At 37.0% G+C, this 22916-nt stretch overlaps 1 protein-coding gene across 2 annotated transcripts in view; it reads left to right on the top strand.

The window, feature by feature from the left end:
• Prkg2 (protein kinase cGMP-dependent 2) overlaps positions 1–21878 on the top strand; it is a 91488-nt gene extending 69610 nt beyond the window's left edge. For both annotated transcript variants that reach the window (XM_076864681.2, XM_076864680.2), the window contains exons 14-18: positions 1340–1503; positions 5730–5852; positions 6766–6828; positions 20207–20273; positions 21783–21878. In XM_076864681.2, the coding sequence (XP_076720796.1) occupies positions 1340–1503; positions 5730–5852; positions 6766–6828; positions 20207–20273; positions 21783–21878 (513 nt within the window). The remainder of the gene's footprint in view (positions 1–1339; positions 1504–5729; positions 5853–6765; positions 6829–20206; positions 20274–21782) is intronic.
• The last annotated feature ends 1038 nt before the right edge of the window (positions 21879–22916 follow it).

The raw sequence follows: 22916 nt of genomic DNA, 5'->3' as shown, positions 1-22916 counted from the left end.
AATGCAATTAAAAATGAGTTGAGAAGCAGTTATAAACCAATAAAATATAATATTTCTACCTATTTGTGCATACAAACGCAGCTATAAATGTTGCTTTCTTATCTCTTAAATTTCAGTCTTTATAAAATTAGCTACAATTTTCATATTGGTTTCTTCTCTGAGGAGTAAGTAGATGTGCTGATCTCAGCTGGTTACAAGTTTTAATTCTATAATATCCCCAGTTATCTCCTACATATAATCTTTGTGAACTGTTCTGTGTGGATGAAAGAAAACAGTGAAAGCCTACTTTGAATTATGTTAAGTAGATTCCCTTTTCCCAGGAAGGAAATTCTTGCTGTTGTGGGATAAGAACAAAGCATGTGTAAGATGGTAACTTTCTAATAAATTTAAGGTAAAATAAATATTTTAAATATTTGAATAAATGGGGCATGGATTTTCTAACTAACTGGCTTACACTTTCTTAGGTGAAGGCTGATTTTGATATACTAACTTTGTTTATTTAAATTTTTAGATAAGATTATTGCCATTATGTTGAGATCATCCATGTGTAATGAAGTTGTTAAAATGTGCATGTTACAGTCCAGGAGCAATTTCTGTGCCTGTTTACTTGAGGGAACTGGAACATGGTTTTGTTAAAATAGTATCTGTATATATTAGAGATGAAAAATATGTGCTAAATACCCCTACACAGGTCTAACCAACTGTTTGTTGTACAAGGCGGGTTTGGTTTCAGTTACTGACACTGCCTCAATTCAGTGACAGGGCCTCTGCAGCTCCAGCTTTCTTCCCTGTCTATTCTGTGCACAGAGTTCATTGAGCAGAAGCTAAGAGAGGTGGGAGAGCCCATTTAGAGAAGACAGAGAAGGGGAGGTACTGATTCTTTACCCTGGGAGAGTCCCTCCTTCCTTCTCAGGGACGTTCTCAGAGTCATGGCCCAGTAATCTCTTTCCAACCCTATTCCCCCAACTGTTTGTATTTCCATGATGGAGCTTCCTGCACCCAGAGTTGTATCACTTCCCCTTCTCATTTCTTCCCACTGAATACCACCATCATATTTAAATTTACTTTTGGCACTGCTTGTTGGGAGCCTATTACCAAAATTGAATTATCTTCTAAGGGTGATGAGAGTAGAGGTGCATGCAACTAGATTTATATCTGATCCTGCAAAAAAAATATGTAACACAGAGAGAGAAGAGACAGAGACTATGTGTGTGATGTGTGTGTGCATGTGTGCACATGGGAAAGGGTGGGAGTGTAGAAAGATTTAGGAAGTTACTGGCAGACTTAAAGAGGAGCATAAGTTTTATAATCTCTGACATATTTTTTGATTCCTTTCCAGGTTGACTTTGGATTTGCTAAAAAAATAGGTTCTGGACAGAAAACATGGACATTCTGTGGGACTCCAGAATATGTAGCTCCTGAGGTCATTCTCAACAAAGGGCATGACTTCAGTGTGGACTTTTGGTCCCTGGGAATTCTAGTGTATGAGCTCCTAACGGGCAAGTAAGTGTATATCTTCCAGTTTTATTTAGACACTTTATTTTAGAGAAATGCCAGAGTAACTCACTAATGATAAAAATTTATAATTCAGGAGTTTAAAATATTTATGAAATATCTTTATTAAGTATGTTGCCTTTTTCTCTTTATATTGTTTCAAATACTGTGAGGTTGTAAGCTTATAGCATGCCAGAAAAGATTCAGGAAGTTGAAAGAAAGGAGTATAGAATTGCTATGTTTTACCTAAAATGTCAAGGTACCTTATTGAAGATAACATTAAATATGGGAGGGCTTTCTTTGATGATCCAGCATTAGACTAAAAGAAGGAATGAATGTTTGTAATGAAAGTTTTGAGTGATTGTTATCATTTCCTCTTTTTAAAATTTGTTAAGAAGCTATTTTCCTAATTCAATTAAATTCATTGATCAAACAAACTAAATTTAGCCATATTCTTCCATCTTCCCAACATATCATTAATAAGAAATGCTAAGAGAAAGCCATACTGCTGGATTTAAATTCTCATCCTCTTGCCAACTCCTTTCTAGAGGTGTTAATGAACACAGACAAGACGCATCAGAGGTTTAGCAGTTAAAATTGCATTGTAATTTCCAAAGAGATTAAAATACTATAGTAATGAATTCAGGGTCCCAAATATTTAACACACATACACACGTACAGACACATGCACACGCACATACATCATAGAATCTATGTGATATTTGCTCACATTTGTAAAATGCTTCACAGTTTACAAAGCACTTATGTAAGCATTATCTTGTTTAGTCTTCATAAATTGGTATGGAAGATAAGGCAGGAATTTTTATTATTATTTTATGATTCAAGTTTTATTATGATTATTTTATTACTTGAATTTTGTAGATTAGAAAACCAAGTGAGAAAGCTACCTGCTGAAGATTAGTAATTTAATCTCAAGTCTTCTGGTTCTAAATGAGGTGCACTTTTTATCACACATGTGGCATTGTATCTATTTAGATGTAACATGTGGACACACACAGAATTCAGATCAGTTTTCTACCTCCTTTCTCATTAACTGATTGTATTATCCTTATAACAATTTATAACCAAATATTTCTCAATCTTAATTTCAGAGAGGATTCACATATGGAATAATTTAAGAAATACTGGGGTAGGTTTATTGGGGGTGGAATAGAAGTCTCAAACACTTACTTGAGAAAGAGAGCTTAGTGGAATCACAGAACCTTCTTGATTTTTTTTTTCCTGTGCTGTTGGACCACTGCTGTACCACTGAGCTATCCCTGCAGCCCTTCTTGAACTTTTTATACTATAAGCTTCAATATTAGCTTACCTGTGTCTACATTCAGCATTTTCTTTGAACATACTGGGCAAACAGATATGAAAGATAGTTTTATATTATCAGTTATCATTTTCAAATATTCATTGCTTACAATTCTGAAGGAAAGAAGGGAAATTTTCCAGGGAGTCATTCAGAGAAGAACATTGTTTAAGGTTTGGGGCATAAGGAATTTTATATCAAGAGTTTTTTTTTTTACCATCTTAGAAGTTTCAGCTGTATTTCTGAGAAATGCAAGGTGGTACCTGTAGGTGCCTGGAGATATACATTTCAATCTTCATCAAATAGAATAAATTGTTACAAGAAATAGGGAAATAAAGTGAGAAAACAAGGAAGGGGGGAAATCCCACCACCTTGGAACTGCTTAAGTGGCCATGAACTGTCATGAAGAAGTTGGGGAATTATTTTTGCAAACGTTTTTAGGATAGGGGAGGAAAAGAGTAAATTTCAAATGCCCTGAACTCTAGAGAGGCAGGAGGTAAGTGAAAATGAAAACATCTGAAGAATAAGACAAAACAAAATAATATAGTTGTAAATGTATGTATCTCTCTGTGTGTGTTTGTTTGTTTGTGTGTGTGTGTGTGTGTGTGTGTTTAAAATATCTTACCAATGTTTTTTTGTTTTCTGTCTCTTTCTCTTTACAAGTGAAACCTAGATTGTTAAAAAACAAAAACAAACAAAAAAAAAAACCTGGTATACCATCTTTGTTTCAAGTTTATTACCAAGGGTGGGGAACTCTCAGTATCAAAAGTTCTCCAGCATACAGCAGAGTAGCAGAAATCATCTTTAATTTTAAAAAATTAAATGGCATAACAGAATAGACATGAAATTATTTTTTAAGAGCAAAGTGGACTATGAAATGTTATCTAATGTCAGTGATCAATTCTCAATTGTTTTTTCACTCATCTCAGCTGTAACTTTCCTTGAAATATTTCCTGCACAAGGATTCTAGGACCTTCCTCTTTCTCCTTATCCCACACTGGTGGCTTCTTCTCAGTCTCTATGGCTCGACACCTCCAATCTTTCCAGCATCTCAACGTTGGACCTTTTTAGCCCTCAACCTCTCTTTTATCTACCACTCCCTAGGTGACACCATCACATTCCATGGCCATAAATGCTATCTGATGACCACAAATCATACTTTCATCCCTAACTTCTTTCCTGAATACTAGACTCATAAATCCAACTGCCTGCTTAGCATCTCCATGTGAATGTTCAAAATTTAACCTTTGATTTCCGTCCTCATAACTTACTCTGTACCCTCACTATGTTAGTCAGTTTTCTGTGGCTATGACAAAATACTTGAATAAACAACTTACAAGGAAGAAAAGTTTCTTTTGGCTCAGGTTTTCAGAGGTTTCAATTTAGGCACACTTGGACCTGTTGCTTTGGCCTGTGGTGACACAATACATCATGGCAAGTATATGTGGCTAAGGAGGCCTATTCACATCATGAGTTCTAGTAAACTAAGAAAAAAGAGACCAGCATTTCAATATCCCTTCCAAGAGCATGCCCCCAATGACCTCACTTCTTTCCAAAAGGCCCCACCTTTCAGAGTTTCCACCACTTTCCAATTGCACTACAGGCCGACAACTAATCCTTTAATACACAGGCCTTTGGGAGTGCATTTCAGTTCCAAATTACCAACTACCACCACAGCCTTTCTTCTTTTAGTGATCATAGTTCCATTTTATAGACATTTAAACCAAAACACTTCAGCATCATTCTTAAATCCTTCTTTTCCTCCCACTCACTACCTTTATATTAGCAGATCTTATTGTCTTTACCACCTGTCTTAGTTCAGGCTGTTAGAACAAGACACCATAAACTGGGTGGCTTAAACAGAAAACATGCATTTCTTATTGTTTTAGAGATCTAAAGTAGCAGATCAGCATGCCAGCATGACAGAATTCTGATAAGGACTGTCTTCCTGGGTTTAGATTTCCAATTTCTCCTTTGATCCTGATATGGTGAAAAGATGGCCAGCCAGCATTCTGTCCTCCTCTTAGAAGGGCACTAATCTCATTTGTGAAGGCTCCACCCTTATGATTTAACTACTTCCATAGGCCCCACCTCCAACTACCATTACATCATAATTAGGGTTTCAACATATGAATTTTGGAGTGGTCACAGATACTCAGTTTATTTTACAGTCTAGATAGATCCAGAAGCCAACCAGGTCTCACATCTTCAATACCATTGTCCTCTGCCAGGATAGCAGGCCTTCTTATTGATCCCACCCAAACCCCATCATAGTTTATTCTTCATGCATTGAAGAAAGCTAATTTCTTCATTAAATCACCAAATCAGAATACATTTCCAGATCCTTACCATAGCCCAGTGGATCTACATGTTGTTGCCTTCATCTCTTGCATTCCTTAGCTGTTGACTCACGCCACCAGCCACACTGCCCACCTCACACCTCCAGAACACACAGGCCTACTCCCAACACACGATCTTTGTTCTTCCTGTCTTAGAGCCTTCTGCCCACAGATTACAGTGTAGCTCATCCACTTCCTCTCGTTACTTATTTTTCAGCTCAGGAGAGAGGCTTTTCCTTTTCACTCTTTTAAACAAAAAAGTATAATCTCTCTTTTCCTTTAGGTTTTTTTTTTGTAAGGATCATCACTAACTGATAGATTACCTGTGTTTTATGTGTGTGTGTGTGTATGTGTGTGTGTGTGTGTGTGTGTGTGATTTAAATGATGTGAAATTAGTGAAATGATTTTCTAGCACATATCCAAATATGTGCTATAAAATAACTAGGGGGACAGGGGAAGAGAGAGAGGAGGGAAGGAAGGAAAGAATGGAGAGAGGGAAGAAAAACTTAAGAGAGAAAGAAAGAAAAAAGAAGCCCTGGACTCTGGTCTTAGTGTGTCCTATTTTGGATTTTCCCTAGCCCACCCTTTTCTGGGGTTGATCAAATGATGACCTACAATCTGATTCTCAAAGGAATTGAAAAAATGGATTTTCCCAGAAAGATAACAAGAAGACCTGAAGATTTAATTCGTAGGCTTTGCAGGTGAGAGTGACCATAAGTATAACCCCTTGTTTTGGATTAAGTGTGAAGGCTTTCAGGTTCTCTCTTTATACCTTTTTAAATTAGGTATACACTTACTTTTTAAAAATGTTGCTAATTACATTTAAAGAAAGTTGTTTTTTTTTCTGTTATGAAAACTAAGTTAGGAGTTTTGAATTTCCCTCATGTGTTGTAGAATCCAGTAGCAATGTACACTTTAAAAAGATCCAAATTTCACAGATTATCTTCAGGAATCATCTTCATCTGTTACAGGGCAAAATAGAATCACAAACCTTGGGTTAAAAATAAAATTATTTATTTATAACTTGGTTGTTTTGAGAGAAAATTAGTAGTGTTGATGCCTTTTTTTTAACTTTTAATTTTTAAAAGACATTCTTCTGATCTTACTTTAAATTACCCCGATTTTTTCTACTTAATACTAAAATCATTTATCAGAAATAGAAGGCTTCCAGCTTTTTTTGGTTAAGTTACACTTTGTTGATACTTTCTTTCTTTTTGTTTTGTGCACTTGAACTTTTTTTGAATCATTAAAATTTGGTAAATTTAGAACATGAAACCTAGCTGTGGTGGCCAGCAGGAATTCCTGCCTGTTTCTAAGAAGATTTCAGCTTTGATGTAAATGATTCTCAGAAGCCTTCCCTGGTTTTCTCAGTTGAGTTGGCAAGATAGTACTTACTAAGTATTTATTTATAGCTCCGTTAAAGAATTCATACAAATACATTCCTAACTAGTTCAACTGTGCCTCTTCCAGGAGGGCCACGTCTTTTTCATCTCCCTAAACTCAGGTGTCTGACCTACAGTAGGAACTTGATGGATACTGCTGAATGAATGAATGAATGAGACTCACTCGAGTATCATTACTGTAATTCTCTTTTTTAAAAAATTATGCTTTCAGGCAAAATCCAACAGAAAGACTGGGAAATCTGAAGAATGGAATCAATGACATTAAGAAACACAGGTCAGTAGTTACTTTTTTGCCCAGAATAATATAGAAATTCTAGGAATTTCTATATTATGTAGATTTTCCATTTTTCCTGTGTGTGTGAGAGAGTGCAAACGCATGCGTGTGCAAACTTGGGGGAGTGGTTTTGTTTTGTTTTTCCTGCTTTGTTTTGGATGTGGTCAATGCAATCAATCTCAAGGAGATTTTTATACTGTTGGAAATTCATATTGAGAATAGATGAAGTTATAAAACAAGTAACAAAATCACATCTTCAGGTCATGGAAACTTAGCTTTTTATTCACTATTTTCATTGCTTTTTATTATGAACTTGGATTCTATAAGGAAAATAAATTCTGTTTCCAACACTGACTTTTAAAATAAAATAGACTATAATCATTACTGTCAATATTCAGGAGAAAAGGTCAGCTAAGTAGGTAGTAAAATAGCACCAGCTTATGATGTTTTAACTTTATGATTGTGCAAAGTAACACACAGTCTGTAGAAGCTATATGATGAATTTTGAATTTTGATCTTTTCTGGGGTTACAGATATGTGGTATAATACACTCTTTAGTGATTTCTTGCAGCTGCCAGGCACAGCTCCTGGACAGCCACATGATCATGGGGGCAAACAACCCATACTCCTTAAGGAACTGTGTTGCTAAGCTATAATGTTCAGTAGGGTAGGTATATTTTAATTTAGGATATTTTCAGGTTATAATGGACTTATTAATATGTAACTTCATAATATTTCATCTTATTCTCTTTCAGTTTTAATATGTTTAAATATAATTTTCCTTAGCATATTTCTCCGAATTCTCAAGTCTCATGTTGATTTTATTTATTTTGGTGAAGAACATAGATTTATGCAGAACTTCAAGCATCGAGTTCTCCTTGTGCTGTAATTTAACATGCAGTTAGATTTTTCAGTTCTATGAGTTTCTAAAAATGGTCTTCAGCGCCATTGATAACTTCCTTAAGACATCCTCTCTGATTTGATTAAATATTCAAATGTGGCCCTTCAAACCTGGAGGATTTCTGTTTATTCAGTCAGTACCTGGCTGTGTCCTGCAATCTTCAATATGTTTTTACTTTGCTTATTATTTATAGATAGAAAATATCACTTATAAAAAAACACTGATAGTACTAAAATAATTTTGAGAATTTCATTAACTGAAAACCTTTGAATCCACTGATGCGGTCGCTGTTAGAAATGAAAACGACTCTCAATAATTTATTACTCTGTGGATTTTCCTTTCTTTTTCTTTTTTTCTTGTCATGCTGGGGATCGAACCCAGGGCCTTGTGCATGGGAAGCACACACTCCCCTACTGAGCTACACCCCCAGCCTTCTATAGAAATTTTCACTGAGGAGCTGGGGACACATCAAAACAGTGTGAAAATAAAAGGAGAGATGTGGCTACCGATAAATAGAAACACTATTCATTTTCCTAAACAGTAGCAGTACAGCTTAAAAAAAAATCCCCAAGCTGCCAGCCCTGCTCTATGTATTCATGAACTTACTTGAAATAAAGCCATGTATTCAACATTGTAAACTCATATCAAGCTCTGCCTTAAGGAGGAAAGAGGGGAAGGAGAAAAAGCAGAAAGAGGGAGAAATAAGACAGATAAATCTGCGGATTTTATAGACATCAAAATGCTTGTAGTATTTTAATGTTCTTTCTTGTCCTTTGGATTGCCTTCAGTTGTAAAGCTCATTATTTAATCTTAGACTCCAATTTATCTTCTCCCTGCATTCCATGCTATTCTCACAGTTTCTTTTCTCATTATAAAATGACACATCAACACACCATTCACATGGCAGAAACAAGTGTCCCGTCAATTAAAGTGATTCTTTCAATATATTTTCTCCCTTTCTCTCATTAAAACATCTTCAGGTTTGGCTCTGGGGTAATTGAGAACCAGAAATGATATAATTGTTAACCGCCTGCAGCTCTATCTTTTACTTACTTCTGCAAGTTCATTTAAATGTAGCTGACAAATTGTGATTGGATGCACATGGAAGTTGATGGTAAAGAACTTCCTCCCCTGGGCATCTAAATAAAGAATTCTGAATTTCATTCCCTGTAGGGCATAATTTGCCTCTTTTTCCTAAGAGGCAAGGTGGTCTTTGCTGTGGGTAGATGTGAAGAAGTCAGAGTATAATGTGTAGAAAAGAGTTGACTAAAAAGATACACGAGGCTTACACAGTGCCTTCTGGTGAGACCAAAGAGCTCAAAACCATGATTTCATTCTATATTTCTGTTTCCTTGCTGTTTTTAATGAAAGTTTGGTGGGGGGGGAAGACCCCCATATTTTTCACCAAACAGAAGTGTTTTTCAACCTTCCCCAAGTCTCCTGGGTATGTAGCTTTACTCCGCAGCATATTCTTAGAATATTAAGGGAAAAAAAACCCAAAGTCTGGCATTAGATTTTCCCCCTCTCTCTAAAGTAAAAGCTTCAATGCTCTTAGAGACCTATTCATGTAAGCATTTCATTTAAACACAATAGAGTTAAACATGGAATATTGTTATATGGATTTATTCATTCTGTGTTTAATTATCTTTTCCTAAAAAATTTATTATAGAGCTCCTCTTTCCCATATGTATGAGCTAACTTATAAACGAGGCATCAATCACATCTCCCAACACCTATTTTTAAAAGAAGAATAATAGACTTGTAGGGTACTATTAAATTTTTTCTGATAAGAAGAGGAATAATTTGTTTTAAGTATTTTAAACATTGGTTTTACTTTTAAGAATAGCTTCTACAAGCCTTCTGAAAACAAAGAAGCAATTTATGTGCTGTTAATGCCAATATTTCCTTGGTGGATGTTTTTCACCCATGAGTACATGCTGGCATTTGCATTACTTAAAATGTGGTTAATATCAAAAGGCCAAGTATGAAGTGAATGGCCACTCATGTTAAGTAAACATTACCATAAGTCAGATTGTAGCAAGTACTCTGTAAAACAAAATGCACACTCTCTTTGATTGAGTAATGGTAATGATACAGTCTGAGTAGAATAATGGTAATGATTTTTATTAATGTTTGTGGAATACTTCTGGGTAGAGAGAATTAAAATACGTTAAACGTATTGTTACTGTATTTGGTGGCAAAAGAAAACAATCTACAGAACTATGTACCCAGAAATCTCTAAAAATGGAGCCTCTGTCTGTGGGAAGCAGTGATGGGTGGATCCAGGAGAGAACTGTGGTTTCTGTTCAGAATTGCAGGGCAGCGGAGGGCGAGGGAACTCCTGGTGTGCTGCCTGGAACTCAGTCTTTGGCTAGAGTTCCAGCAGCTTCTACTAAAATGGCACTTTGCTTTAGGAACGGCATCTGAAATGGAATGTACTAGCACTTGCCCTCTCTGTTTTCAGTTCCTACTCTTTTGCTAAACTTAGGCTTGGATTCGGAAATGTAGTCAAGGACTGAACCAGAATCAACTCTAGGGTACAGAGAGACTGAGAAAGGTAGAAGCACTGACTTGGCTGATAGAAGAATGTGACAGCCTCCTAAGAATCACCTTGCCTTCCATCTCACCCCACCACACCATCACCACCTGACCATCCTGGTCCCCTGTGGTTATTCCCTACGTAGCCAGAAATGTCTTTTGAAAACTCGATTGCATAATTTTCTTAGAACTTTGTAATGGCTTCTCATCACACTGAAAAATCAATTTCTTATTGTGCCCTAAAACACACTAATATGATCTGGCCTCTGGTTATTTCTCAATACCTTTTTTTTTTTTTTTTTTGCCTTTTTTAGTTTTCTCTGCTCTCACCACATTTCAGTTCATTCCTGCCACTTCCTTCCATCTGGAAGGCCCTTGCCACAGATGTTCTTGTGGCTTCTTCACCCTTCTCTTCATTCTGGCCTTAATTCTAATAATACTTTTTAAATACCACCACAGCTAAAATCCATTCCTCCTATTATTCCCTTTCCAGCCATCATTTGTTGCTGAAAGCTCCGTCTTTGTCCCCAGTGCCAATCCAAAATAAGGATATGGTTCTGAAAAAAATGAAAAAGAAGGTTTATTGCTTTGTTAGTAAAGGAGAAACACAGAGGACTCCTGTCCCAAAGTCTGTGATTCTGCCCATCAGCAGGAACAGAGGACTTTTAAAGAGGTGATTCAAAGGCCACATTCCGTTCCACGTGTTCTCTGTTGGAGTTACACTTCACTTATTAATTTTGGAGACAGTCATTTCTGACATCTTCTGGTACCATCCCCAAAGTCTGGATTACTTCATTCCTATGGTGAGTGTGTACCCAAGGACAGATTAACTCTGTCTAGGAAGGGGAAGAAAGGTAGTCCTGTTGCCCCTGATATTAGGGAAGGGGAGAGATTAGGGAGGAGAAGGGAGAAAGGAAGTGAAAGAAACATCCATTTAAAAAATGGGTTTTATTAAAACAAGGGTTTTATTCAAAGCATAAAGTGGACCACTGTAACATTTCCCCACTGTCAATTTCTACATTCCATTTCTGTGGAAAAATGAGCTAGCACATCTCCAAACTGCTTCCTGCTGAAAGGGAGCAAAGTTGGGGGAAGTAACCCAAAGTACTTATTCTGTATCAGGTCAGCCGTGGACAGTTAAGAGCATTCATTCAGCATCAGAACAGTTGAGTTCCACAGTGGCAGATGGCAGGTAACTGGACATAGGGCAGAGATCATGCTAAGACAACAATAAACAATACAGCAAAGTATTACTTTTTTTGTAAATAATTAGCACAAAAATATTTAGTATTTCACCCAGTCTCTGAAAACCATGAGGATGGTATCACAATCTTATCAGTGAAAAGCAGATCAAGTTCATCAATATAGGAGGTTAGGAAGATTTGTGGGTCTATGAAATCAGACTCAAATTAACTCAGGACAACTTTGCAACTCTTGTGATCATTATTATTAGGCACTGTCACACAAGAACCCTTCCTTTATAGCCTCCAGATTTACTTACTTTTTGGTAGAACTGACATAAGTGTACATCTTAAGTTACATTTTAAAAAAAAACAAAACATTATTTTTCCTTTTAAATGTCCATGTAGGACTGTGCTTTTAGTATATATTCTCCTGCCAGGTGTTTAAGACCAAGTTGGTCAAAACTAACCTTCTTCCTATCTCAATTAAGAGTCAGCTGAGATTCCTCAAAGATCACACTTGGGGACATATGTGAAGCCTCCTGGCTCCTTTAGCTTTCCTCTACTAGTGGTGCCACCTACCAGAATAAGTCAGGGTCCTGCTGACCATATGTGGCTTCTCTTGGAAGCACCAGGAACAGTTCCCTGTCTAGTGATCCTCCTCTTTGCAGAATGTGCACTAGTTGGCTTCCTGTGTTCTAGGGTCCTGTCCATCTCCCTAATCAGCAGATCAGGTGACTCACCAGAGTTGCAGGGCCCAGAGAGCTCCCATCATTATCTGCATCCTAGCTGACCTTAGAGGGGCAAGGGCCAAAATATTGACTGTTTTTGTCTTGCCCTTTTACTTCCTTGACTTTGGTTTTCAAGTTTTTGGTTTTAAACATCCAGAAAGCCAGTTTCACCAGTCTTAAAGATGGAGTAACAGGTTATAAGTTCAATATCTATAATTTTACATAGACTTCTTTCATTTAATTAGGGTTAGTATTAGTACTGGAAGTCATCATTATATACTATCTGTCCTGATGGTTTATCATCTCAAATTAACTCAGGTTTTTTAATTTTGTTTTTTGTTTTTAGAAGCAGTACCTCTGCAAAACACTAACAGGCAACAGTTATAAAGTTTACAAGGAAAATACAACATGAAATTAACAAAGAAAAAAACATATTCAGTTTGTGTAGAGCTATGAACCAAGAAAAGACTTTTATGATTTTGAACCTTTACTTAGTTATATATTATATCCCCTGTTTGAGATCACAGTAATCTTTACAACAAAATTCAATCTTTTGAACACAACTTTAAATGAGCTGAAATCTAGCCTATTTTGGAGCCATTCTAACATGGATTAAGATGGGAGGCAGAGCTTTATCTCAGGTAAGGCAGAGCTCTTCACAAATAACACAATATAACATTACATCTGAAACATGAATCAAAGAAATGCAGAGAGAGTTTTTAACTTTTTTTTTGTGGAAAAAATGGCAGAATGCTTCCATGTTTTACAGTGTCACTTTTAAACAGATCAGGATCTCCTTGTTACCTTCCAAAAATGTATTTAAATTCCAATTTCAGTGTGAAGAGTAACACAAAATTTTATATATATAAAACTTATTGACAATAGGTTATTTTATCCAGCTACAGAACATCAAATTACATGAATAAATACCAACCAAATCCAAGACTTTTGGATACAAATCCAAGATTTTGCTACAGATTATTTTAGTTTGGATAACACCAAATTGGCAAAGTGCTCTCCTAAGCTTTACATTTAACCAAGTTTAAAGTACAACTTAGAATCCAGAGTGGACAGTAACAATAATTACAGTCTGCATGGGTTAACAAAAATCAAAAGATAGTTTTAAATCTCTTATACATTTAGGAAATAGTGTTAATGAACCAGAAACTGACTTGATCGAAGCAAACAGATATAAGACAGGTCTTCAAATGACAGTGTGGCCCTTCTATGTAAAATACAATGTATAAAAGAGAGCACTTATTGGTTATCTTGCCTGTAAACTTATATAAACTTTCATTTTATTAACTTTTACATTACACTCAGACAGATATAGTTCTCAGATGCATACATATACCTAGTCACGTTTTGAGTGTCAACAATAGTGTTAAAATCTAAATAACAGTTTTTGTTAAACCAGTTACAAAGTAATCATTTAAGGATTTAAAATAGGTACAGACCCTAATTCCTTTAAGGCTTAATTTCTCCAAGTAATAAAACCTAACAAATGCAAGAAAATTATCTCAATAGATAAGAACAAATCAATGTTTCAGATTTTGCTTCATATCATTACATTAAAGTTTAAATAACTTTGTATTAATTATAGCCAATTAAACACAAACATAAACATTTTAAGAATTACCTTTCGCAAATCTTCTTCAACTTACTAAAACATTCACCACTACTTTATATCCTTAGTTTTTCTTTCATCTTGGACTTTAGCACAAAAAATATTACTTTACCTGTCAGACAAAATACTTTCTCATCCAGAAACATTTCTTTTACCTTCTAATTTTCCATACTAAAATATGGAAAACTATAACTTTCTTTTATCTTTTCTAGTTTTGGACCCTTCCTTAAATTCATATTCTGAAATGGACTATTTTAGTCAATTTTTTTGTTGCTGTAACTAAAAGATCTGACCAAAACAACTGCAGAGGAGGAAAAGTTTATTTGAGGGCTCACAGTTTCAGAGGTCTTAGTCCATAGAAGGCTGGCTCCATTCCTTGGGGCTTGAGGTGAGGCAGGACATCATGGAAGAAATGTGTGGCAGAGGGAAGCAGCTCACATTGTGATCAGAAAGTAGAGAAGGAGACTCTACTTGGCAGACAGAAATACATACCCAAAGCCACTCCTCAATTCCCACCTCCTCCAGCCACACCCTACCACTGCAGTTACCACTCTGTGAATCCCTATCAGGGGATTAATTCACTGATTGAGTTAAGACTCTTACAAACCAATCATTTCTGAACCTTGTTACATTGTCTAAAACTTGAGCTTTTGGAGGGATATCACATCTAAACCATACACATACTTTATGAATGTTATCTGTGCATTTAATTTATACAACAAATTTTATCCTGGGAGGTGGACAGTCCAGTGTATACCAAAAAAAAAAAAAAAAAGGCTTAATCTTTTTCCACAGAGGTTGTATTTAAAAGGTTGGAACACAAGATTCTTTTGAGTCTGACCTGTCTCTGTTATCATTATCACAGTGTCATCAACTTTTAGTGAGTTCCCCACTGTCAGTTGTACCCAGAGGATCCTTTGGGACATTTTTCCTACACTAGGCCTGTTGATATGCAATGCATCCTTTTCTTTAGTCTTCCTTGAAGATCTCTTTGCAGAGGATGCCTTCAAAACACAGGTTGGCCTTTTTTATGTCTTTTTCTTATCTGGGTGTAGTTATTTATTCTGCCAGTCTCCCCAGCCATTTTAGTTTGATGGGCTACTATTATAGCAAGAATTGCTCTGCCCCAGTGATGAATATCCCCTGTCCAAATGGGGTGTTCTGTTAGATTTTAAAAGAGGAGACTAGTCCTGTCCCTAGGTCATAAACTGACAGTGCTGGAATCTACTGCACATTTTTTGTGGCCAGCAGCCTTCACCTCCCATAGGCAAATGGGGCTGAAAGGAAGGGCAGTTTCTCTTTGGACATTTTTCTGTAGCTCAGGCAGCTTTTATGGGTTTTTTTTTCCCCAGATTAGGGCCAGTGTCCTTGACCACATGAGATGATCTGTGGCTGCCTGAGAAACAGTGTGGGGAGTGCCAGCACTGGGTGTCAAAGATTTAAATCTTTTAAAACCCTTTTTCTGGTGTCTTGCTCTCCTTGCACACCAGAAGCAGTACCTTTGGGCACCTTCAACTTAGTTCCTGATGGTTCAGACCCCTTATTGTGCAACTGCATAAATGCCTGTACATATAGAATCTCTTTCATATACTTTATCCCTGACAAACTACAAAGTCAAGATTGTGTAATAATCCAGAAGAACCATTAAAGGGCCAGTAAACTGTTTTTCTCTTAGTCTTATACCTGTAGGTGGCTCATTCAGTCAAGATCTCTCTACTCAAGAGACTACAGGTAAGATCAATGCAGCATGGCTCCTGTCTTAAAGGGCCAGTAACAGACCAAAAAATCAGACAGAAAAAAGGATCCCCAAAACCAGGGCTGGCAGAATGGATCCTTTAAAATAGGAAGACCCACACATACAAATTTCTTCCATTTACTTTACTTTTGACAGACCAACTTCAACTGCAAGATTGTATAATAATCCAGAAAGCTATTCAAAAGCCAGATCATTAAAATAAAACATTATCATAGACTTATACCTATTGGTGGTCCTTTCTTCAACTCACTTGACCTCTGACAGACCAACTCCAGTTGCAAGATTGTACAATAAAGAAACACAGAGAGGAGCCCCAAAATCATGGCTGATAGATGGGAACCTTGAAACTGACCAGCCAAGATCTTTCCCAAGAGATTACTTGTAGAATCAATGTACTACTGGCCATGTCTTAAAAGGTCAGTAGCAGATAAAAATAAAACAGAGAAGCAGAGGGAATTCTCAAGCCCAAGACCAACAAACAGATGAGAACCTAGAACATATCAAAAGGGAGTACATATCCCTAGGTTCTAGAGCCCATTTTAACTATGACTCCTACATCAGTGGCGCCACAATTGTCCCCAGAAGGAGGGACCAGATGTTCCCACAAAGAGGAACCAACTATGTAGAATCAAGAAGCTCAGCATGCCCAGCGGAAGACTTACCAAATGGCCAAAGTTGTTGACGTTATCCTGAGTTCAGTTTCCTTCTTCTCAAAGTAGACCATAATGGAGCAACCTGTACTGTTCTGTGAGAGAAGATGGGAATTGCCCGAAGCAAAAGGAGCTTCAGTAGCTGGTGGGACATTCCTCTGGTCCCTCCCTTTACTCATAGGAATGGCTCCTCTGGTTCAACCCGAGGCAAACTCACCAGTCTCCTAACTCTCCTGAAGTTAGCTCTCAAAAAGTTCACCAGCACCATGACTCCTCAGCATGGAAGTATTGGGTTCCTTGGAGAAGCAGGCCTGACCAAAAAAGCTGGAGTGGTAGCTGCTCTCAGGTCCCATCTGGGTGGCCAAATTTGTTGATAAAAGCTCAGTCCTTGTCCCTGATGCCAATCTGAAATAAGGATATGGTTTTGAGAAAAAAAGAAAAAGAAGATTTATTGCTCTGCCAGCAAAGGTGAAACACAGGGGACTCCTGTCCCAAAGTCTGTGATTTTGCCCATCAGCAGGAACAGGGGGATTTTTAAGAGGTAATTCAAAGGCTACATTCCACGTGTTCTCTGTTGGAATTATACTTCATTTGTTAATTTGGGAGACATCATTTCTGGCATCTTCTAGTACCATCCCCAAAGTCTGGGTTACTTCATTCCTATGGTGGGTGGGTACCTAAGGACAGATCAACTCTGTGTAGGATGGGGAAGAAAGGTAACCCAGTTGCCCCTGAGATTAGGGAAGAGACGAGATTAGGGAAGAGCAGGGAGAGAGGAAGAGAAGGAAACATGTCCATTTTAAAAATGCTCTGCAGTGGCAAAGCAGCAAGGGGACCATAAAGTGGACCACTGTTACACATGTACCATTGTATTCTCTTTTAGCATCCTAGTACTTATTAAAATTTGTTTAAGAATTTATATTGGGGCTGGGGATGTGGCTCAAGCGGTAGCGTGCTTGCCTGGCATGCGTGCGGCCCGGGTTCGATCCTCAGCACCACGTACAAAGATGTTGTGTCCACCGAGAACTAAAAAATAAATATTAAAAAATTCTCTCTCTCGCTCTCTCTCTCTCTCTCCCCCACTCTCTCTTTAAAAAAAAAAAAAGAATTTATATTGTTTTGTTTTTGTCTGTCACCTCTCACAAAAATAGAAACATTTTAAAAGTAAGGTCTTGGTCCTTTTTGATACCAAAAAAAGGAACCAAGTTGGCTCTCCATAAATATTTGTTGGCTGCACCGACCTCAGGGTCCCAGTAGAAAACATCAGTGGATATAGAATAATATTCTTCTGTGTTTTTTGTAAGATCCTGAGAGATAACAAACAGATTGTGTTCAAGAGAAGCAAGAACCTCAGACTTTTTTTGTTACATTTCTAGCCCACCAAGCTTGGCATACAAGCTAGAGACCAGAACACTTTTAGATTAGCAAAACATAAGCAATAAATGAAAGAGCTTTATCTGGACGTCAGCTTAACCTCTTATTTTCACAGATGACTATAAAACATTTCCTTAGAAATGTTCTTTCCTTAGAAAAGTTCTTAGAGCTTTTTAGGTACATGTCACTAGGAACATCACCACCCTGAGAGTGTGATGTTATAATACACAATAGTACCTCCTCTTGCAGTTATTCAACAAATGCTTATTGAGCCCCTATTATGTCTCAAGCAAGACCTCAAATATTAGGTGCACAAAAGGAAAGGAAATAATGAAAACTCCTGACCTCATGGGGTGCACGTTCTAGTGGAGGATATAGAAATTAAAATAAATAAGTCAAATGGTTTATCGGAAATGCTAAAGAGGGAACATAAAACAGGGAAAGAAATAAGTGTTGATTGGGGAGGAGTGAGAGGGGATGCAGTTTTAGACTGGGTAGACAAAGAAGTTTTCACTGAGAAGATGAGAAAAGATCTGAAGATACTAAGGGAATGAGCCATGTGGGAATCTGGAGAAAAAATAATCTAGCATTGCATGTAGAGGTCTTAAAAAGTGAAAGTATCACTAACCTATTGGAAGAATGATAGGGAGATAAATGAGCAGGAGGAAGATAAAGAGAAAAGTAAGACAGCAGTAATATAGTGGAAGGGCAATGGTGGAAAGGGTGATTTTGTAAGGTCCTGTAGGCAACAGTAAAGACATGATAAAGACCACCTTTCAGAACAAATGAGATGGAAGACACTGAAGAATTTTGAGCAAAGACATGAGGTGACCTGACGTGTTAAATGATCTCTCTTGCTGCTGGGTTGTTTCCTAAGGACAAAAGCAGAGCTTCATCCATTCTAGTATAGTGCAAGTTTAGAGGATAAATCATAGTCCTAATACCGATATATTTGCAAGGTAGCACTAACCATATCTGCTTATTAACATAGGTAGGATGTGAGAAAGAATAACTCCAGTGTCTTTGACTTGAGCCACTGAAAGCATTGAGGCAAGTTTGGTGGAGAAAATTTGGAGCTTAATGTGACTGTTTAGATATAAGGTGCCCCCCAAAATCTCATGTATGAGATAATGCAAGAAAGTTTAGAGATGAAATGCTTGGGTAATGAAAGCCTTAAAGCAATCAGTGCATTAATCCAGTTGAATGGATTAACTGGGTGGTAACTGTAGGCAAGGTGGATGTGGCTAGAGGAGGTAGGTCACTGGAGGCATGCCTTTGGGGTATGTATTTTGGTTTTGGTAAGTGAATTGGTCTCCTCACTTCCTAATTGTCATGTCTTTTCATTTACAAACTTCTACCATGATGTCCTGCTTCATCTCAGGCCCATGGAGTTGGGTGTCTATGGACTGAGACCTCTGAAGCTGTGTGCACCGAATGAACTTTTCCTCCTCTAAAACTGTTCTTGTCAGGTCTTTTGGTCACAGAAATGAAAAAAAAAACTGACTAAAACACCAAATTTGGTTCTGATCTGTGTTAGATGCGTATTTGATATCTGGATAGGAGTGATAAATAGCAGTTGTAGATGATAGTTTGTTAAAGGAACAGGGAGGTAAAGTCTTTGCTGACAATAGAAATTTGGGAGTAGCCAATATATATGTCCCATTTAAAGCCATGAGACTGGTTGGGATTATCTGGGAAGTGAGAATATTTGCAAAGAGCAAAGGTCCAAAGACTGAGTCCTGGAGCTCACCAGCTTCATGAAGATAACATTGGAAGAGGAGGGAAAGTGCTCAGAAGGAAGAAGGAAAGCTTGGATAGTGTGTTCTGGAAGCCAAGTGAACAAAGAGTTATGGTTTGGGTCTGATGAATAATTGCAAAGTCTACAAGTAGATCAAGTAAGAGGAAAACTGAGAATCCAGGTGATTCAATGAATGTATGGAATTAAACCAAATTCTGGTGTGGTCAGGAGAAAATAGGTCGAGAGGGTAATTGAATTACACTTTCCAGGGGTTTTCCTCTAATGTAAGGAAAGGAATGGGATGGGAGTTGGAGGTGAACTGAGGTCAGGAGAGGATGTTGGGTTCTAGGAAGTAAAATGTTTGATGATCTTACAGAGAAGATTCAGGACAGAGGAGAATTGCAGGAATATGTCTAGTATGTCCTTGAATAGAGAAGAGTCAATGAGATCAAGTATATAGTGGAAGCATTGAGCTTAGCTAGAAGCAAAGGCAGTTATTTCATGGTATAGGAAAAAAAGTAACACAGAATCTGGCGGGCATTGTGGAAGGGTTTTGTGTGTCTGTGTGAGTGTGTGTGTGTATGGTTTCGTTTTTTTGTTTTGTTTTGTTTTTTGTTTTTTGCTTCAGTTTTCTCACTGAAATAAGAAGCAAGGACATCTGGAGAATGGGAATGGGAAGATTCTGGAAATTTGGAGAGCACATAAAGGGAAATCTGGATGATACTTGGGTTGCATTACGTTCCCACATGTATTTAATTTAGCTAGATCAAACAACCAGCATGGTGCATGATTTTCCTCTGGCGGCCTGTAACTGCCCTGTTGCAGACAGATAGCTGGAAACAAAAGGAATTGACAAGTAATATCCCCCTTCTCATTTCTCAGGTGGTTAAATGGTTTTAATTGGGAAGGACTGAAAGCACGGAATCTCCCATCACCCTTACGAAGAGAGGTATGGTGTTTACTATATTACTTATTTTTTTTCTGAGGATTTATTTTTGTAAACAGATTTTAGGAGTGGGTGTGCATAGGCATGCGCACACATGCACATGGATACGTAACAGTTTAGGTGGTTTTTTTGACGGTAATTTTGATCAGAGGCACTAACTACTCTTTCCTATTTGACCAGCATTAGCTATCCTCTCAGGAACTGTCTACATGTCAGTGCCACCCAAGTCCCAAGGCACTCGATTCCATCAGGCTAACAGATGGAATATCATTTATTTAATAGTTACCCTTAAATTTTTGTATTGTATTTATATCATCTGGTGCTGCATGCCATTAAAAATGTAATTATAACGGAATCCAGAAGAAGTGTTTGTGCTATCACAGAAATTTCTGTTGTCACAGAAATTCTAAAAAATATATTAAAATTTAAATCACTGAATGATAAAGATAAATAATAAAGTTTAACAGCAAAAAGAACATTTTATATTAAGATGAATTTTATAGGAAAATGGAAATGGAGGGAGAAAAGTGATATAATATTTCTGACTTTTAAAAATGGTTTATCAAACTTCAGTGATCACTAAAGTACAGTAGACTTGTTTAAAGGAGTAAAGAAACAATGACATTTTATCTGAAAATGACAATATTTACAACATACTAAAAATTGCATTCTCCACAACTATGAAAACTTTCATGACAATTTAGTAATCAGTCTGCAAATGTACAAAGAGAGATATAGCCTTTCACAATTGTTTCAGAGACAACACTAGCAAAAAGATAACAGGGCATTAACCTGGAAAAGTCTTTCTTCCACCCAATTCAGCTTATGTTCTGCTTCCTCTGGACTACACTGTCCAAAAACCGTACCACTAGCCAATGAATGATCCCCCCACCTTGCCCCCAAGCTCCAACACTTATGATGATCATTAACTATATTTTTAATGATATTTTAAACTGATTCATCAATTGGGCACTATATAATTTGTTTGAAAGAAAAGAATTAGAAACTACCTGATTTACAAACTAATTTAGTGCCAGAGACATTTTATTCTTTCAACAGGATCACTAATATTTTGAATTGTCCCTTTGGCATTATGGATACCTGATAGGGATGAATTAACCATATGAAAATTCAAGATTGCTAAAAAACTTAAGTAGAAGAAAGACTGTGACAAACTTTGACTTTTACATATTTGCTTTTAAAATATTTTTCAACTTGATAAAATCATAGGTATTATTTCTGTTACTTTTTCTTTAGAAAGTAATTCCTCATGCCAGGTAGCAACTAATGAATGTAATCCACTGACCACTGATCATTTGTTTCTTAAGAAAAAAATCTCAGTAAGCTGAGACTGTGACTCAATGATGATATTTGAGCCATATTTTCTTAATGTGTTCTTTACAAGTGGTTGTGGCATTGAATCAGTGTTCAGGTAGAAAAAAGATCAGCTGGGTGCAATAGAATGCTTAATCAACATTATTCTCACCTTTGTCTTAAAACTTTCTGTATTAGCTCAGTGGACCCATCGATCACAGCTACTTTGACAAGTATCCTCCTGAAAAGGGAGTGCCTCCAGATGAGCTGTCCGGCTGGGACAAGGACTTCTAACAGAAGACAGGATGATTATTGCCTATACGGAAGAGGACAATAAGGATCAAAATCCGACACTGATTATTTCTCTCTTCAAAGTATTACAATATCTTTTGGAAGACCATTAGGGAAAAGAAATCCCTGTGCAGGAGGTGGAGGAGAGTGGCATGGATGTGGTTCTGAATGATAATGTCTCATTTAAATGCTGTGAATTATTCATGTATTCCATTCCATGCTTGTGTCAAATGTTGAAGGCCATCCCCTGCCCCTTTTCCACAATCAAGCCATTTTTGTTGAAGCAGCATAGTTTCTCTGAAATCTGCTGCTCCTTCCCAGTCATACTCTTCTCTTTTGAGTCATAATAAGGGCTTAACAAGGGCCTTGCCCTTGAGCAACTAAGTTCTGCAAGTAAGAGGAAGAATCTGACTAAATTTTGGAAGATTTCCCCAGCACTCAACAACTCTACATAGGCATGGTGGCATCTTAAAAGGTGTTATGTAGAAATCTTGGTAATCAATAGTTCTTGACTTCTTTCAGCCTAGAAATATACAGATATGCTTCTGAAACTAGTCTGGAAACTGTGTTTGCGTATTAGAGAGTGATACTCCTTTCTAAAGTAAATAAGTCAACTTATCCATTATATTCTATTGAGAAACTTAGAAAAATTAAACAAAGCAAAAGTATTTTTCTTTCTGCTGTGACCAGCTATGATACCTCAGAGATTTTCAAAAACCCTGCTAAAAGTGGTTATAATTTATGGTTAAATGAGGACCTTTGGAAAGGTTTTATCTGCTAAAATGTTTTCATTACCAAAGTAGAAAATATATTAAAATGAAATCATGAAAGCTTTTCCTCCCTGTTAGAGATAAAGGGAGAATAGATTCCAATAGGTAAAGTTATGGACTCTTTGAAACTCTGAGCTATTTTGGTCAATTCTGTCAGTGTTGCTATTAATAAACCAAAAAGGGATAGAGTGGCTACCATTAATTTTTAATGAGAAACCTATTAGCAAATGTTGATGCTTTGCAATCTCTGAGGAGTTAATGACTCTTTTTA

This window comes from Callospermophilus lateralis, chromosome 8 (assembly GCF_048772815.1).
Source record: "Callospermophilus lateralis isolate mCalLat2 chromosome 8, mCalLat2.hap1, whole genome shotgun sequence".
NCBI lineage: Eukaryota > Metazoa > Chordata > Mammalia > Rodentia > Sciuridae > Callospermophilus > Callospermophilus lateralis.
This window is presented reverse-complemented; position numbering and strand designations above follow the sequence as displayed.